Source organism: Hyalella azteca, unplaced genomic scaffold (assembly GCF_000764305.2).
Source record: "Hyalella azteca isolate HAZT.00-mixed unplaced genomic scaffold, Hazt_2.0.2 contig11439, whole genome shotgun sequence".
NCBI classification, from domain to species: Eukaryota; Metazoa; Arthropoda; class Malacostraca; order Amphipoda; family Hyalellidae; genus Hyalella; species Hyalella azteca.
Window position 1 is genome coordinate 51,678 of NW_025941438.1, and position 18,852 is coordinate 70,529.

Consider the following 18,852-nt stretch of genomic DNA (forward strand, 5'->3'; position numbering starts at 1 on the left):
AACAAACAACTGCTTCATCGCTTCTACATCTTTGAACTCGTAAGAGCGTCTGATCAGTCCAAGATTCTAAAAAATAAGATAATCTTATCTAATCTAAGATAAAATAAAAATCAGTCCAAGATAATCTAAAAAAGTGTATTAGATTTATTAGCTTGCGTTTCAATATGCCCAGAAAATATCAGCACTTTGTCGACACAAACTCCGAAATCTTTTTCCACGCTGTTAAAGTAGTTATTAGACACATCCTAATTCCGTGATTTTTAGTTTAGACAGAATCGACTGGATCATCTCACAGAATCATCTCACGTCCGCACTATAGGAACGCCGGGTTAGTTATTGTCTGGTGCGGAGTCGTGCCGGAGCACAGTATAGAACTTGAAACTTGGAACATTAAATCCTGAACACAACTGGATTTTGACTTCCTCTTGAACATTGTTAGTGATTGGGTTGAAGGACGAAAAACGAGCATGTCTCTATGTTACCATTAGTAAAAACTAGAATGAAGATAACATATACAAACGTTACTAAGTTTACACGCACTGTTTATTATCTATTCAACGGTTCTTCGTAATAAGATAGACACGGTTGAATTATAGGACATGAGCGTTACAAACTTTTACTTAAATTTCCATTTCTGTACTGTTATGAGAAAAGTACATAAGTAAGATAGAATATGAAAAAAGTAATATAGAAGTAGAAAATTTTGGAAGGAGAAACGATCATGAAATCTTATGAATACAAGTACTGAATACAACAAAAAAAGTAAGAAGCTAAGTAGAACAACTATAACAGTTTGACGATGGTGGATCAAGTCAGGAATAAATTCCTTGTGAACTAGAAGCGACACCAACTTCTGTACACTGTTAAGGTCAGCTTGATTATTTCAATAATATTTTATTATTTTCAATAATAATATTTCAATAAAAAACGCCCAACTGAACTTTAGTGAAACTTATCGCCGAATCAACTGACACGAAAGCAAGTTAGAAATGGTTTAAGGTATTTAATAATATATAATATTATTCGAGTAATAATTTAGATGGAAAGTATATCACCAAATTAGAATTCAAAGAGGCATCAGAAGTACGTACTACAACTAAGTGCGACCTACTCATTCGAAATAAAACGAAACGTAAATGAATTCAGCGTGTCAAAAGAAAAACCCATTTGAAACAAAGAATGTTTCGACTACTAGAACTCATTCCCGGCAATGAAATCCATTTAAACATACGTAAAAAATCGAATTGAATGACGAGTATTGCGAAACTATGATTGAAATTAGGTAACTATACGGAGGCTGAATCTTTAATCTTTCATAGTTGAAGTCCAAAGCTTGGCACTGCAAAAGAAGAGTTTGGGATGTTGGATTCTTAGCTGTACAACAGAGAGATAGATATCCCACATCGGTGTCTTTATATGTATACGTGAATAAAAAAAATCAATCCATTTTCATGTCAAATTTCCTCTTGTAAATGGCGATAGAAAACAGAAAGTAAATCTAAAAAATCAACCTACGTCATTTCAAGTATGATCAGTCACTTCATAGAAGCACGCGCGTCGTGAAGAAACTCGAAACATTCAACAAGAATGGCGTGCTTGCTCTAACATATAAGTGGGCAGAGCCAAAGCCAGTCGACTTTAATTCGCAGCACTTTTTTATATAATGGATATTTTGAATATTTTAGTAACGAAAAAAATTCATCCAGTGCCACTATGACATCATATGGGCTTTTCCAAAAAGCCTACTTTAAGCGAGTTTTCCTGTTTTGGCAATTCATAACATGAACGAACAACGTAGCTTCTCTGAGTCAGTTCGCGGTCCGTGCAATCTGTCCCAGTGAACGGAGGACATGAACGTTTACAGTACTAGAGATAATTTTTGTGCAATGACGTAAAAGTGTGCCAGTGACTGATGCGAATTGTACTTTCAGGAAGAAAAATCATTCGTCAGGTGGTGGTGCGTTGCGGTCCCGATCAGGCATTCTGCAATAGACAAAATCAGATTAGATCCATGGAGCATGAAAATCTAAATATTAATTAGTTTTTAGTTAGTCGCTTCAAGTTCACTCCATCAGTCCATGACTGCCGACTATTAAAGTCGAACCCGCCAATTACAGACTAGAAATCTGCCGCTATGTACACCCAATCAGCTAATACCTGACGGCTTTTCAAGCTAAGCCCACCAATGTCAGACGAGAAACTGGTCGCTAAGTTTACTGAAGTTAGTTTCGATAGCACGGCATCTGGTCTTGAAGAGCGGAGTCGCTCAGCCGCTACTGGTGTTCTTGGCTAGCAGAACACGAACTTTAAGCTGACGTCATCACTTAATTTCGAAAGGTGGTTTGCTTTCAAACTGAAACTTGGTTTCAAACCTGAAAATGGAAATTTTGGTGTCGTTGCTCATTTTGACGTCCTGCGACGTGAGATAAATGTGCTGAGTATTTTCGGTGGCTTTAATCATCGTATCCATGCTTTGATTCCGATAAACGAGTTCCTGCAACATAGAAATTACTTTAGATATTTACAATAACGATAAGCTGAACCACATATCTGACGAAATATAATTAGCTGCAAAATTGAACGAAATAACTAGAGGAATCTCGAAAGTTTTTAGGTTCTCTATTCATGAAGAGAATGGAGAACCATTTAGGTTCTCCATTCAGAAAGAAATGATCATTGAAGTTTTCTTTCTTATAAACAATAAATAATTAAGTTAATGGAAGTTAATTTTACGCATTCAAATTTATTGAAGTGCACTTAATATTAATTCAATCTTTGAGTTGACAGTGTAAGCGCATGTTTGTCGGACAAGTATTTGTCCTCAATAGTAAATTGACTGCACGAACTTACACGAAGGCAATACTTTATCAGCACTTGGAAAACTACATGCTTTCAAACTGATACTTGCTCATCACGAAAACGTCGAACTCATCAAATATTCAGATGGGACAAAAGATTGTTTCCCTCTCACCGTGAGAACGTCGAATTCATCCAACATTCGGACAGGACTATCCGTCGTCGACCAAAGTGCCAGCAAAAACGAGACCTTGATGAAAGATCGATCTCGGGCCGACATCTTGGCAATGCTGATCTTCTTTCCTTTACTGTGATATTAGAGAATTAGTGATCATAAAAATATCAACTACTTAAAATATTAAATTCAGGTACATTTTTTAGAGTAAGATTCATGCAATCAATTATATTCATGTGTAGAACTGCCGAAACCATATGGGCCCAGTTCTCAGACAAAAATCTATTCAAAAGAGGCGAGCAGAAATTTCTCCATTATAAATTTTCTAGCATCTATAGACGAGAACTCACGTGGAGGTTACTTTGGATGACCAAGTCTTCCACGTGTTGATTGTGAGCAGTTTTTTTGTGTGGTCGATGTGGATGATGCCCTTTAATTAATGGAAAGATGAAGAGATCCTTTATGGTCATAGAAGTTGTTTTGACATAACAACGTAAATCTACCAACAACGCGTTTCATACTCAACTACAACTCAAACAATTCAAAATGAGATTATATTTTAATTGAATATCATTGATTTCATTGTTTGATGATTGCGAACGCACTCACGTCTATGTTTCTATGCCTCAGAGACCTGGCGAAGCAATGCTGTATGAAAAGTTCATGGTATTTGCAGGTGTCAGCAAAGATCACCTCGAAATCTTCCTGAAGTTTTTGTGAAAGAAAACAGAAACAAAAATTAACTCAATACAATCTGAAAACATAACAGAAGATAATCTCGTGATTAAAATAGCAATTGAAGATTTCGACAAAGAGTATGAAGGAGAAAAAGAATTGAAGGAAGAGGGAACTTCTGCAACAAACGAAAGCAAAGGAAAAAATTTTCGTTTTCTTCTTCCTTAAAGTCAACCGCGACGGGTTGGCCGCAAAATATTCACAGCAGTGTTTTCAAATATCTTTTATATGTGAAGTTCAAAGTAAATTAAACCTCGCTTGAGTTTTATTCTTGCCGTACATAAAGGCTGAGTGCCACCATTCGGTTTGTGATTCTTATCTCTAGACAAACGTTTTTTCTACTGAACTCTGAATTTATTTCGCGGTCTCAATACTAATTTGATACATACAACAATAAAACAAATACAAAAATTTTAAAACCACGTTTTCTTAACGGACAAAAAAAGAAAAACATTACCTCTTACATAACGATGTAAGGGATTACAATATGGTTCGTTTAATTTGTCATTTCCGTTTTGATTCACCACCGATGACTTCGCAAATGAATGTTTACTTATATGTCATTGCTACATTGCTACGTGATCCACCACAGAGGTTAGTACTAGGATTGTTTATCGTTTGTTAATCTTTTGTGTTGATGTAGTGGTGGCCTTTCTGGAAATATTGAATATTATTTTTTATATTTATCATTATGTGTAATATTCAGGTAATTCAATCTTCAATTCAAAAAAGTGTTGCGTTAATTAGAGTCCTTAATTTGTATTTATTTGTGTTTTTTTTCAGCGGGGCTCCGAACTTAGGACATTCTTACGAGTTGAAAGTCAGTGGCTAAAAAGACACACGGTTTATAGGTTTATATTTTGTTTTCTTGTATTTATCGTTCATTTATTAATATGGGTTTTCATTCTTTATTTTTATTCATCCTTTGAAAACGATCACTGGTCAAGTGTTTGGGGTCAGATAATGCTTATTTATTGATTAGTCCCAACATCATGGTGCCGTGACAATAGTAATCGTACCTGGGTAAATGTTTCGAAATAAAGTAACGTAAAGCAAAGTAGAGTAAAGTAAATTAAACAAAATTAACGTTCATGATATCGTGAGTTTCGGATCACCGAACGCGCCTGACAGCTGATCGCAAGACCTTTGCTTATTTGTTGTGCTTCTTGCCCACGAGATCTAACTATTGTTGAAGATGGCAAACGTCCACGAGCGAAAAGATGCAACGTATAGCCACGAAGAGATCTGTTTCATCATGGAGAACCTTGAACATTTCACGAAGTTTTTAGCAAGACGAGAAATCAGAATATTCTCATTCCCCACTGAATACCAAGAAACCTTACGCCAGTTCAAACACAGGTGGGCGCCGTATTTTAGCGAAGAAATTTTCACCAATGAAAGCTTCGTTACCTGTGTACGCTGCAAGAACAGAGATGGTACCACACCTCAGTGCGCACCTTCGAGCGTCAACGAGTCTCGCAAGTTTGGCCGGTATAGTAATTTTCTTTTCCATAACCAACGGTCGAGAGTCCATCGCAAGGCTCTGGAACCTCGTCCAAGGAAGACCGGCAACCAGACAGTTCGAAACGGTCAAAGGTCTGATTCTGGTGATAATGTTGGGAATACTGATGGCGTAGTGGTCATGTTAGTCAAGAATGTCGTGTCAGGTTGAAACAGTGTTCATTTGCGGTTCTGGAAACCATTTTCTCAGAGAGTGTCCTTACTACAGGCGATCTAGTACTGAAACGGTTGCAGATCGATCATCGCCACACACAGCTAGTTCTTGTAAACTTCCCGAACCTATAAATCTAGGAGCCATGAATTTATCTGTGGCCTTAAATGGAAATAAATGGATGAAAAATGTCATTTTACCGAGCAATTTAGAGTTGTCATCGACCGATGCAAGTGATAGTGGATACGCCAATTTTGTGCCGTGTGGTGTAAACGATGGAGACAGTGAGCGCGACACAAAAGATTCTATGAGTGAAGTGAAACAGGAGGAAGATGTTTCTAAACCTATGAACGATCCTAATCAAGTTAGAGAATTTTATGAACTGAAAGCAAAATATCATCTCTACGTCACTTTACAAGACCTCGAAACAGAAGATATTACAGAACAGCAGACACAATCCAATGCGGAAAGAAGTTCTCTCGATTGGAGTTTTGAACCTGATGTTAAAACACTGCAGATGAGGAAAGAAATGCGAAAGTGGAGTGTAAAAATTCGACCCTGGTAGATAGAGATGTTCAGCTCAAGCCTTTAGGTTCATCCGAGTCGATTTCTGCGAAATTTATGTCTGAGAATGGACCAGGCCACAAAGATATTCTCTCAGTAGATAATTTCCTATTGTGGCTAGAGCGGTCGGTAACTGTTCCCGAAAACTTGTTGAACCGTTTAGTCACTGTATCGGGCACTTTTGACTGCAGCTGGCTAGATAATATGTCAGATTTACTTGAGATGGGTGGTGATGCAGGTGATTCGGTGCAGGAAATTATGAGGAAGAATGCGTCGAAGGTTGTGACTGAGCATCTAAAGTATGTGCGGGAAGGGATAAAGGGTTATAAAGAAGGCATGGCAGATCCGTGGCAGAATGAATATGTAGGAGAAAGTGTCTCGGGAGCGCAATGTTTGATGAAGCATAATCATCCTAATGTTAAAGTATAGTGTGATGGATTTGCGTAGAACAAAAGTGCGGTTATGTCTATATCTCAATTTGATGGCATTGATCGTTTTATTTCTAGTGACCATAGTTTCAAAATGTTTCATATTGAATGTGATAGCTCCAATGTTAGGCTAGTCGCCTTGTTAATAAAATGTACATATGCTTCGTGTTAGAATAATAAGGTTAATAATGTGTTATAGCGTGCATTAAAATAGTAATTGAGGAATATTGTACTGAATGTTCGTCGTTTAAAACGGGAGATAAAGGTTCAATCCTTTCACATTAGCTAGAGATTTTTTAAGTGCAATAGAGTTTTTGTACTTGGTGGAGGGTGATGTTAGGGATTACAATATGGTTCGTTTAATTTGTCATTTCCGTTTTGATTCACCACCGATGACTTCGCAAATGAATGTTTACTTATTTGTCATTGCTATGTGATCAACCACAGAGGTTAGTACTAGGATTGTTTATCGTGTGTCAATATTTTGTGTTGATGTAGTGGTGGCCTTTCTGGAAATATTGAATATTATTATTGATATTTATCATTGTGCGTTATATTCATTTGTTAGTGTTGTGTTAGAGTCCTTGATTTGTATTTATTTGTAATTTTCTCAGCGGGGCTCCGAACTTAAGACATTCTTACGAATTGAAAGTCAAGGGCTAAAATGACACACGGTTCATTGGTTTGGTTTTGCAAGAGTTAATGTTTCTCTTTTTTGTCCGTTAAGAAAGCATGGTTTTTAGAAGTTTTTTTATTTGTTTTATTTCATTGCTTTTAGTTTCGTAATCAGCAGAAAAACGTGGTTTTTAAAAACGGTTTTTATATTAATTTATTTTCTACTTTTTAGTTGAGCAATTTTAGCAATTCAAATCATTTTCCAAGGTTGGCAACTCTGGATGTTCTACAAAAAAAAAACTCGATTTCCAACTCCAACCGTGTATTTTTAGTTTTTTTTTCATTTTCTTTAAAAATTTTTTTATTATTACTTCTGATGATCAAATCTTGAATTGTTATGCAGCATAAGCATGCATGCCAAATTTCAAGTTTCTTGGATCTTCAGAAGTGCTCTAAATTAAGGTTTGAATTTCTGATGACAGACAGACAGATGGACACGTAGCAAAACTAAGAAAAACGTGGTAATAACATATTTTTCACCAATAACCTTTGAAGCACGAGGAATCTGAAAATATTTGGAAGGCCATCCCCTCTTTATGCACAAATGTCAAATTACAAACCTTGCGTCTATATTCGACTATTTTTATATCAGTAGAAATGTAGTTATCGCGAAGCAACGACATGTATTTTTCCCAAATACGTCGAATGAGGGAAGCTTCCAAGAATAACTTGTAGAGGGATGAGGGATTCTGGAAATTGGAAATAAAAGAAGTAATCAACATCCTAACATTTATATGCTCAAATCAGAGGAAGGAGCATGTATTTAGGATTCATGAAAGTTTAGAAAATAGGCTGAAGTGATTGAAACAGCATTAAAGTTAATTTAAAATTATCTATCAAGACTAGTGGATGCCTAAGGAATATATATGCTGTCACAATGTTACGGAACATACAATACTCAACCTACTTGGTATTAGATAGTTAGAGATAAGACCATAACTTGGTATTAGATAGCTAGAGATAAGACCATAACTTGGTACTAGATAGTTAGAGATACTTGTTAGAGATACCCAATTTATACTTGTACCAATCACACTGCTTTGAATTATTATTAGGTGTTAGCTGACTTGCATGATATTTAGATGAACATCAAGTTACAAATAATTATAAAACTATCAGAGATATTTTTATCAGTTGATAATGCCCATAAAATGAAATATCTTTATATTATATACATAAAAAACACTTTACTTTCAACTGACCTCAATGGCAATGGAGCGAGCTTCATCTTGGTTCAGGATTACTGCGGGATTACCAACTTGTAGACCGAAAACGTCACGAATGCATGTTAAATGATCTTTATTGGTCGATTTGGCATTACCTATAAAGAAGAACATAAACATTATTCAAATCTAAACATACATTTTAACACATACAATGATGATACCAAAGTACTACCTTTCAGCTGACAGCAAAAATTCACCCAAAGAAAGTAACAGCAAGGTAAGCAAGGACACAGGTAATGACATGCACAATACATTCTAGGAAATTTTTTCTAGACAATGCGAATTCCATTTAAGTAATTATTGATATTCTAATTTCCATAATCTAATCCAGAAAGAAAACTTCCCACTTCAACACCAAGCAAACAATTTATTTATTCTAAAGGTGTTTAATAGCTTTTTCACAAGTGACGGCAGTGGCTCTGGAAATCTCTACTGAACTGTAAAAGCTTTAAAGCCAAAGCCACGGATAATGTTTTCTACACTTCAGTAAAAGATAGTTGTCACACTGCAATACTACAAACACACCAAGTAGCATATTTACAAAGTGACATCTATTAACAAGATATGAAACATGATTCCTAAATGATTCTGATATCAGTCTTACCTCGATGATCTTTAATTTTGTACTGAACAGATCGTTTTAAGAAAATCCTTGTTTCAATTTTGATAGAATGCCCAAATTCTGAAAATTTGTAGGCATTCGAGCCTTCATTAGAAAGTGTAATTTCTATAATTGCCTGCCGTCGTCCATATTGGACCAAGTCTGGAAAGACAAAATATATTAGCAAAAAGCTTATGATTGTACGATAATCCAGGACATATGGGTTTGCTTTAATTTACGTTGCAAATTGATATATCATAAAATAATATGCATAGCATTGAGGAAGTTTCAAACAAAATAAAATTATTTCACCTAGCATTTTTCTGAAAATCAAAAATTATTGTCATCTATGACTGGCATCAAAGATGTATGTATAGAGTAACGCAGTTAACCTTTCAAGTTGGTGGTTCCTCCTAAGCCCACAACAACAGCTATAAGGACCGCACTCTTCCCCGATCCATTTTTTCCTTGGATTAAATTTATTCCGCTACTGAAGGTTATATTCAAGTTTGTATGGCACATGAAGTTTTTAAGGGAAATCCTTTCAATTTTGCCGCAATTTCCAAGCTTTTGTGGTAGGAGTGATATTTCGTTGGTTAGGCAGCTTCCTTCCGCAACAGCCACTGAGTCCTTGACAACTTTTGCACGCTTTGCAGTACTTTCATGTCCGTTGATAGTTTCTTCCAAGTCGCTTTGCTGAAGAATGCAGGTTGGAAAATTGTGGTTAATTAGGTTATACAACAAGCTGCTCACAAATTTGAGGGATATCGAATATTGGTCAATATCTAATCCAAAAAAGTCTTTGCAGTTTAGATATGGTAAATGAAATATCTCAATAAAGAATTGTTTTGTGAACTAAAACTTAACAAACGTAAAAAACAATTGAGGTTCAATTTGGGTCTTGCATATACAATGCATCATGTGACAGACAATTCATTAAAAATGGACAAATTAAATACATATAAGATGTTAAATCAATACAGAAAACTAAAAAAAATCAAAATCTCTCAATATTGTCCTGGGGCCGTATTATCAAAACTTCGTAAGTACGCAAATTCGATTTATGAGTGGCGTAAGTGCTGATATGATGACGTAACTCTAGCGGTGGCGTTATCAAAACATTTGCGCGGGAAGCTACGTAACGTAACTGTACGCCTGCTCGGAGATGTCGTAAGTGGAGTTCCGCACAAGTTTAGAGTGTCTACTGAAGCAATAGGAAACTATTGATTTACTAGCAAGTAGCAACACGATGAATTGTGATAGAATTTTGTCAATAATCCGACATATAATATATGATCGAGCTAAACGGTGCTTTTGGGATAAAAATGTCAATTGCCTTTTGTGGTATAATTTACAAGCAAATGTTGATATTCAAATCTCACAGTTTTATGATCATTCACTTGAACAATATCTTAATGCCTTTTTGATTCAAAAATTATATTGAGGTTGACAAGCCAACCATTTTTCTAGTTCTCTGTAAACGAATTTATTTTTTTTATGACAGTCGCAACTCCAACTCACAAAATTTTCCAAATTCTTTGTAACCTTCTAAAAAATTATTCTAATTTTGGATGGGAATAATGCATTTATTTGCCCTTATGTCAAGAAATTTCGGTTAATTAATGATCACACACAGAAACAAATCGGTGCGTAGAAACTACGCACCGAAGTGACTATCCCGATTTGTCCCAAAATGAGTTGCCGAAGGCGTCTAAATCGCCCCTCCGCCAGCCGGAGCGCGTAATTAAAAGCTATTTTTAGCGCTTAAAAGGAGAAAGCCTCGGTGAACTTACCGCCGACGCTTCTATGCATGCAGTATTGTGAAGGAGAACACCAAATATAATATAGCGGCGGCAATAGCGCATAGGATGAGAGAAAGACTGCTGGAAGTACATCATTTTATTAGAATACCACGATATAAGTTTCGCGTCCACTATTGCTATGTTCAAATGTAAAAATTGTAAACGTTTGAGATAAATTTAAATTCAAATTTATTACTCAACAATACAAATGTAATAATTCGTATGCAATTTATAGCCTAGGATTTTAATGCGCCCTTAATGATATTACGGGGTAACAGATCCGAAGAAAATACATGGCATCGATTGCTGTATAAAATGAAATATTTATTGAAATTCCTACATGGCTCTTCACAACGCAGCTCTCTGAATGTGTCCCTTCGTGTTGAGATATAACCGGATTTAGGTATACATGTTTAATCGTGAAAGTTACATTATATGAGCATAGTATTACAATTAGCTGCATTATTAGATCTAGACATTCTATTTGCAACCCTATATATTCACTTAACTCCGACTCTCCGCTGGAAGAACCATAGCCGACCGTAGCAGGATTCGAACCCGGGCTCGCAGCAGACCGCGCGAAGCCTTTGTCCACTTGACCACGGTAGCACGCACGCATTGCAAATTAAAATAAGCTATTTAGCCTAACTTTCTACATCATGACTGAAAAGGTACCCATTTGCCTACATTTTCTAGATATCATTTACTTCTGTTATTCTTTCGAGAAGAATAATTAAACTTGTGGAAAGTTTAGAATCTCCATCATTTACCATCACAACTTGCAGGTCACGTGCTATCGCAGGGCTGTATTACTGGTAGCATGAAAAATTGATCGACGTTGTATGAGGTGTTGGTGTTTAAGCATTCATCGCACCGCCAATAATTAATACTTGACTTTATTTGGGATAGGTAGAAATAGAATTATTATGTAACTTATTTTACTAAAATCATGGCTATGATATAATAAGCTCGAGGTTAATCTTTTGGCACGCTTTTTATATACATTATTAGAAATAATGAATAAGTTTGAATTAACTGTCTATGACCTTTTACCTGGCTCACAAGTAACACAGACTGTAATCGAACCGTGGTATGTTTCATAACCAATATGACTTCAAAACCGCCTCTGTATTCGAGGCAACAAAACACCAATGATGAAAACTGTAAAGCATGAGAATGTCGTACGTGTGTTTAATCACTATTGCATGATATATTCAACTAGTTATTTTATCACTATTATTAGGTTGATTTAAGCTATTATCAATTTTTGTTAACTATTAAATTCGAACTTGCATGTAAATTTTCGGCATTCCTTATTGGTCCTGCCATGATGTCATCAGCCTAGCAGCAGTGGCTGTCTGTGGTTGAGCGAAAATTAGAGAAAACGGCGAACTAACTGTTGAGAAAACAGCGAACAAAGATTCGGAATGATTCGTTTAGCAGCATTGAGCGTTTTAGCTAGTTGAGATGTCTGCAACTAACGCACCGATTTGTTTCAGTGCAACAACAAGTGCATTGCTATTTGGATAATGTCCCGCTCATTTATCCAAATACACCCTAGTCAGGCACCGCAAATGCCGCTGACACCACACATCCTGCTTTTGTCCAAGCGCACTGCGCACTGGTCGAGAGGAGCTTACTAGAGCTATAGGAACAGCAAATCCAAAGCCTCTGATTGGTCAGTTAGCCAGATGGTTTTGATAATACGCTTTTAGCTAAGTCTTGCGTACAAAAGTTTTGATAATGCAAAAATTAGGGTGTACTTACATAATGCGTAACTTTTTGGTCGCAAGTACAAAAAGTTACAAAATTTTGACAATCCGGCCCCTGGTGTATTGAATATTGTCCTTATACCTAGACACTGGAATGACCCATCAAAATTTTGCTTGTCAAGGATACTCAGAATATTATATTTCAACACCACCTATCATAAAAAATGAGCATAAAAAAATTGAAAACATAAAAATCCCATAGGAATTCAAACATGTAAGCACTTCGCAAAACAAGCCAAGGAATTGCTATGCTGAGCCACTGAATATGAAGAATTTTCTCGACTTATATTAACATTAAAATTTCAAGATGTCGTGATTTGAGCAGCAAGTTGATCCACATATTCATTAATTATACTTCTTTCTTCATACAAAGTTAACTGAAAGTTAACACCTCACAAAATGCATGTTTTTCTACCAGGCAAACACTACCTACCTTTCCTCTTGTCACCCTCGCAATGGCTGAGGGTTGTTGGGGGGCGGTGGGAGCCTCAGGAGCCTCACTAGGCACTTCCCTCTTGCAGGGGGGGACTGGTGGGTCTTCGCAGCTGGGGCTGGGAGGCTCACATGCCTGCCCCAACACAGGAAAATCATACTTGCACTCATGAGGATTAATATATCACCTAGGTAATTCAGTTCCCAAATTAATTGATTACAATCTCCTGATTTTGTGAGTGATATTCAACTACCATTGTGGGTTTAAACCGTTTTGAAGACTCACTTGGAATCATACTCCTTTTCTTTAAAATCCTATGAATAATCTATCATAAATGAACACATCATTGCATACACATTCTTATATTTTCCAGAAGACTAGAATAAATTAAGGATTTCAGATGCCAGCTAACATGGGTACCTTTTCATCATAATTGAATGGTTCTTCTTTTACACTGATGATCTCCATTGCTTCATCTCTCTCTTCCTTGACGCACACAGTTGGAACTTCAGGTGCTGCGGAGGCAGCCCCAGCATCAAAAACTGCAAAAAAAGAAATAGTGAAGTAAGGTGGTAAATGTTTTTCAAGAAAAAATGTTTCCTCAATATAGAAAATATTTATTCATTTCCCAAATAGGCAAATGGTACATACTGTTTTAGTGACAATATTTGCCTATTTTTGTCTGAAAATAAAAATTAAATTAGAAAACCTTGGACTCAACTTCCAACCATGAACAGCACTACTACATACAACCATGCCAATGACCTATAAGCATAGAATGAAGCTAAATGCCAGGCTCACCTTCACACTTCACACTGCCAGCATCAGCACACACTTGAGCGAGGCTTGGAATGGCACAACAGCCCATCCCCACAGCAGCTGCAGGAAGTTGTTGCAACAAAAGCCGGCACTCAAATATATTACCGGGTATGATTGCATGTGATGATGGCAGGTTACATGCACATGAGGACTGTTGGGGGGCGTGGGGAGCTTCATGAGCCTCACTTGTTGCTTCTCTCTTGCAGGGCACACACAGCGGGGGAGGAGGAACCAGTGGGTTCCCACAACTAGAGCTGGGAGGCTCATGTGTCTGCACAAACAGGTGAAAATAATGGTATTGTTCATGAGAAATTAATCTATCTGGAATGTCTTACAGTGCCACATACATTTATAAAGTGTTAGAGATCATTTGGAATATATATTTTAAATATGTTAATTTATACATTTCTTTCATGCAAAACTTTATTGCTTTTTACAGAATATTAAATTACCTTTTCATCATAATCGGATGGTTCTTCCTTCACAATTGAGATTTTCATTGCATCTAACAACTCCTCCTTGATGTTCTCAATTGGAACTTCCTTGATGTTCTCAATTGGAACTTCCTTGATGTTCTCAATTGGAACTTTAGGTGCTGAGGAGGCAGCCCCAGCATCCAAAACTGAACAATGGGGATAGTGAAGCAAGGTTTGAAATGTTTTGCAATAAAAATGTTTCCTTACCATAGAAAATTGTCATGTACTTTCTCAAATAGGTGGAATGTTATATATTGATGATTAAAAAAGAAATTTCTGCCTATCACTTGCCTGAAAATAATTAAATATCAAAATCTTGGATTCAATTTCCAAGCATGAACAGAGCGACTACATACAACCATGCCACTAAACTATAAGCGTAGAATGAAGCTAAATGCCAGGATCACCTTCACACTTCACACCGCCAGCATCAGCACACACTTGAGCGAGGCTTGGCATGGCACACCAGCCCCTCCCCACGGCAGCTGCAGTGAGCGGTTGCAGCGAAATCCGGCACTCAAATATATCATCGGGCATGATTGCATGTGATGATGGCAGGTTACAAGGAACATAAATATTTGCTACCAGAAAATCTGCAACAGCAAAGTTTGAAAAATCCATTTAGCAGTTATATCTACATATTTTTACAAATTTTCCAGCACAAAGCAGCTCATCCAGAGTCTGCAGCAACATATTCCCAATGAACGTGCATGTAAGAGAACATTTAACTGTGCCGGATGTGACTATATTGATTTTTCATAAATTTTTAGGAATCTCATACAAAAGACCTTAACCTGGCATGTGATAAATGTTTGATGGATTTCAATAATTTGCATTAATTAATCATTATACAGAATTAATGTATTCCCAAAGATGGCAGAACTTATTCAATTACTCATGACTGCTAGGTGCTCATAACAAAGTATGGATGAAAATTTGCCACCTTAAACCCTAATTGTTGGTGAAATTCCTACCGGACAGTATACCTATATATTAATTAATAGCGGTTTTAGCGTTTATTAGGCCATAGGCCTGTCGCCGATTCTTAACATCGCAGAACATCCACAGCTTGTTGCAGTCTTGAACTCGCAACTCACTGCTACAATTCTGCTGTGCATAACCACCCGGCCTCCTTGCCGATTCAAACCAGAAACTGGCGCACAGAGCTGGGATCGAACCTGCGCCTCTCTGCGCCAATCTTGGTACTCTGAACTTAAACCACTGGGCCACCCTGTGGTTTATATATAAATACCCTGCACCTATATAAACTTCTTGAGCCACAGGTATGTTGAGTTTCCAGCACCATTAAATTATACTATATCTTGAACAAATGTCCGGGCTAAGAACTTATGGTTTTCCTTCAAAAGTTTCAATTTTACCCCAATAATATAAATAATCAAAATTTCTTTGCAATTTTGCAGACTTATTGGCTGATGAGGCCACAACATTATGATTTCATTTTCATCAAAGAAAATTCCCCAAAATTTAAAATTTTCAAACTATAAGATGTTCACAAACTATAAGTTCCCCATCTAACAAAATTTGTGACTTTGGAGCCTCGGGGTTTCAAATTGACAAATATTTTTTGGAGCTATTTAAATTAAAAAATTTGATCACCTTTATTTAGAACAATACTATAGGGACCCTCCCGTATTGGGGATCCCTATATGATGTTGCAGGGGAGCTGCATTGCTTCTTAGCCCAACCCTTTGGCTTTCAAGCACATTTATTTAATGTCTGTGTGCTGTGTTTTCTCATTATGTAACTTTTTATGTACCTTTTTCTTTTTTCTGTCTAGTCCAGACAAGGAAGTAAAATCATTAATGTAAAGTCAGTTTCAAAGCCAAGCATAATACTTATGCAAAATCCCAATGAATAACTAATAAATGCACCTGTATGGGAACTTAAGCTAACTCACCCCTTAAGAAGTGAGTGATTACTTATTGCATATATCCATTTTGGTACTAAATTTATGTTTGTATGTATTACAAATTGCTTATTCTGTGTAATTTTGCTTTGTTTTCTTATTTTTCATTAATTATGTTCAGTGTATTTTGATTCTGCAAGCTACATATTTTGGTGTTCATTAATTCTTCATTAAGCTGTTTGCTGCAATACAAGTTTGTTTCCTTTTTTTGCATCCATAAGCAACACAGTTGCTCTAAAAAGTCATCATTAAGGTTCTTGGTTATTACTTTTTTCTGCTGGTTAATTTATTGCTTGTTCATGTTTAATCCAATTCTTTATCATATGGTCTCATGGCTGGGTTGAACAAATTTAATAAGTTTTACTTTCTTTCATGGCAGATCACATATGCATCTTGTCCATGCTCCTTAACTCAAGTAGACACCTATTTTCCATGTTACTCACATTCCTCATTTACTCATCCACCACACTTGTGTTCACTTCATAACCAATGGCCATTTAAATGAACTGTAACTTAAATTGTTTTATTTGTCAGTAATAACAGAACAATTTTATTGTCATTATCCACTTCCTAAGTAGGTTGTTGCCAAACTATCAGGGTAGAAGTAGGCAACGTGTTTGCCTCACCCGCGGGAGACACGTGGCAACAATGAGCTGAAGAATGGGCAATAAAGCCATAGGTAGATGATGTAAAAAGGAAAAAACTGCACAATTTCAGAGAAAAATTCATCTGTGCCCATGTCTCAAAATAATAAGTTATGCACAGCATAGATTGAGGATGCAAATTGCTGTGAAGTGGGAAATTCATAGCCTTAAAGGACACCAAGTTTCAAACATGGTAGATGACAGTTGGTGGTTGCCGATTACAGCGTAACATATATGGCTATTCTTGGTGAAAACTATTAATGACAAATGACTGAGACTACAATGTCTTACAAACAAATCAGAAACAAATTATAACCAGTAGCAATCAAATGGATGAAGAATAGCTATCTGTATCATATGATAAATAAGAGGCAAATTATGTGCAAATTTCTTGTGAAAACAAGCACTTCAGAGGCATTTTTTGATTCCATGTAAAATAAACTGCTACTTTGCTCAACATGTTGGACATAATTGCCCACATAGTATGATTTTCATGGGATCCTAGTAGTAACAATTTGGGAGGGGGTGAAATAGCCTAGGGCACTTAGCCTAGCAGCACAAAGCCAGGCATCCATGTTTAAAATATTTTACTTTTGGAACATGACAGATTATTTTTCCCAACATTTTGACCCACTGCACAGGCTAAACAAATTACAGCATAAATTCCGGCACACCTGGCACATCTTCCTGACTAGGGTCATTATCTACTAATAGGTCCATAGATATTATAAATAATTCCTGTGCTTCCCAAATACCCATCCGGAATATGGCACAAAATTTCCCATAAATTAATAAAAAAAATTTGCAATTTTTCTCAAATTACACATGATAAATTTGGCAAAGGCTGCCAGAGAAACAGGTGAAACTATCCTTAAATAAAGGCAATTTTATCTTATTAAAGGGTGGCTTTTGCCATATTTTCCAGTTTGGCCAACAAGTAATACGCTTAATACATAATAAATTAGTCTGTGAGTGGAAATGGAACTTAATATACGTAGCTAATAACAATTGCCTTGCCCAGGTGCAAAAATTAGCCTGAGTGATGTCCCTTCCCAGCCTCTAGGTTGAAAACATGGCGTGATTCTACAAATAGAGGTACTAATGGCTCCACCTTACGGTTGAGCCCTCTGAGAAGTCCGCATGGTATACTACTAGCTTTTTACCCAACACATTATCAGATGTGTTCAATCTGTTCACAAATTCTAATTTCATTTTCAAGTTTTATTATTTTACTATACCAGGACAGTGATAGTTTATATTGAGTACTTTCAGAGATTGTTTTGTTTGACTGTTCTACTTACAATTTGATATATTTTTTTGTATCACCATCACAGGTTCACAATGGCTGCGCCTCTTCTGATTGCTTTTGTTACAAGAACTCAAGAAGTAAACAATAGCCTGTTTTGAGGAACACCAGCTGTTAGATTGGGATTCAGTCAATTGATAAGTTCATTGAAGTAAACAGGTTTGATCAAATTTTTGTTTCTTCTAATTACCGTCATATGGGGTGATAAGGTACGGTTTTGACCATAATAAGGTCTTTGCAAGGGCTATTGTATGGCTTCTCTGAAAAAGTTCCATATGCTATTTGTAAGGTGTCAGACACAAAATAACAGCATCCCAAATTACCCCTGGAAATGGGGTAATCCTGGACACTTGAAATAAACATAATTTTAAAACGTTTGAAGCATGCAGAGTGTACTCATTCATTACTAAGAGTACTCTGAAGTCCTCATTTTGTAGATGATGTAGAATAAATGACATTTTCTCTGATTTTTGCTTTTTTCTTCTATTGATATATCATGATTATGGCAGGATGGCCTAGTAGTTAAAGTTCAGAGTACCAAGATTGGAGCAGAGAGGTATGGGTTTGATCCCAGTTCTATGTGTCAGTTTCTGGTAAGAATCAGCAATGAGGCCAGGCCATTAAGCAAGGAAAATTTAAAGCAGTGAGTTGCGAGTTCAAGCCCGCAACATGCTGAGGATGTTCTGCAATGTTAGGCCTACAGCCTAATAAATGCTGAAACCACTATATTATATATATATATATTACCATATCCATACATTACCACATTATTTATGTGATTTTGCTACATCCATGGTCATG

At 36.5% G+C, this 18,852-nt stretch overlaps 1 protein-coding gene across 1 annotated transcript; it reads right to left on the reverse strand.

Moving 5' to 3' along the window:
• Positions 1 to 654: 654 nt before the first annotated feature.
• Positions 655 to 14,767, reverse strand: LOC108677324 (structural maintenance of chromosomes protein 6). The gene is made up of 14 exons (XM_018165544.2): positions 14,582 to 14,767; positions 14,151 to 14,320; positions 13,681 to 13,969; positions 13,300 to 13,421; positions 12,880 to 13,014; positions 9,265 to 9,568; positions 8,876 to 9,034; positions 8,248 to 8,366; positions 7,606 to 7,734; positions 3,581 to 3,676; positions 3,322 to 3,401; positions 2,972 to 3,104; positions 2,373 to 2,494; positions 655 to 1,983 (listed from the first exon to the last, which is right to left on the reverse strand). The coding sequence occupies exons 1-14, from the start codon at positions 14,709 to 14,711 to the stop codon at positions 1,941 to 1,943; spliced, it is 2,031 nt and encodes a 676-aa protein (XP_018021033.1). The 5' UTR covers positions 14,712 to 14,767; the 3' UTR covers positions 655 to 1,940.
• Between the last annotated feature and the right edge of the window lie 4,085 nt (positions 14,768 to 18,852).

What these genes read in the sequence shown, in the direction of transcription:
- LOC108677324 (XM_018165544.2), bottom strand. Translation starts at nt 14,711, where the DNA reads ATGCCCGATGATATATTTGAGTGCCGGATTTCGCTGCAACCGCTCACT. An exon ending in CAAAATTAAAGATCATCGAG is followed by an intron (nt 8,367 to 8,875) that starts GTAAGACTGATA and finishes TCTTCTTTATAG; the next exon opens with GTAATGCCAAATCGACCAAT. An exon ending in ACCAAAATTTCCATTTTCAG is followed by an intron (nt 1,984 to 2,372) that starts GTTTGAAACCAA and finishes TGTCTATTGCAG; the next exon opens with AATGCCTGATCGGGACCGCA.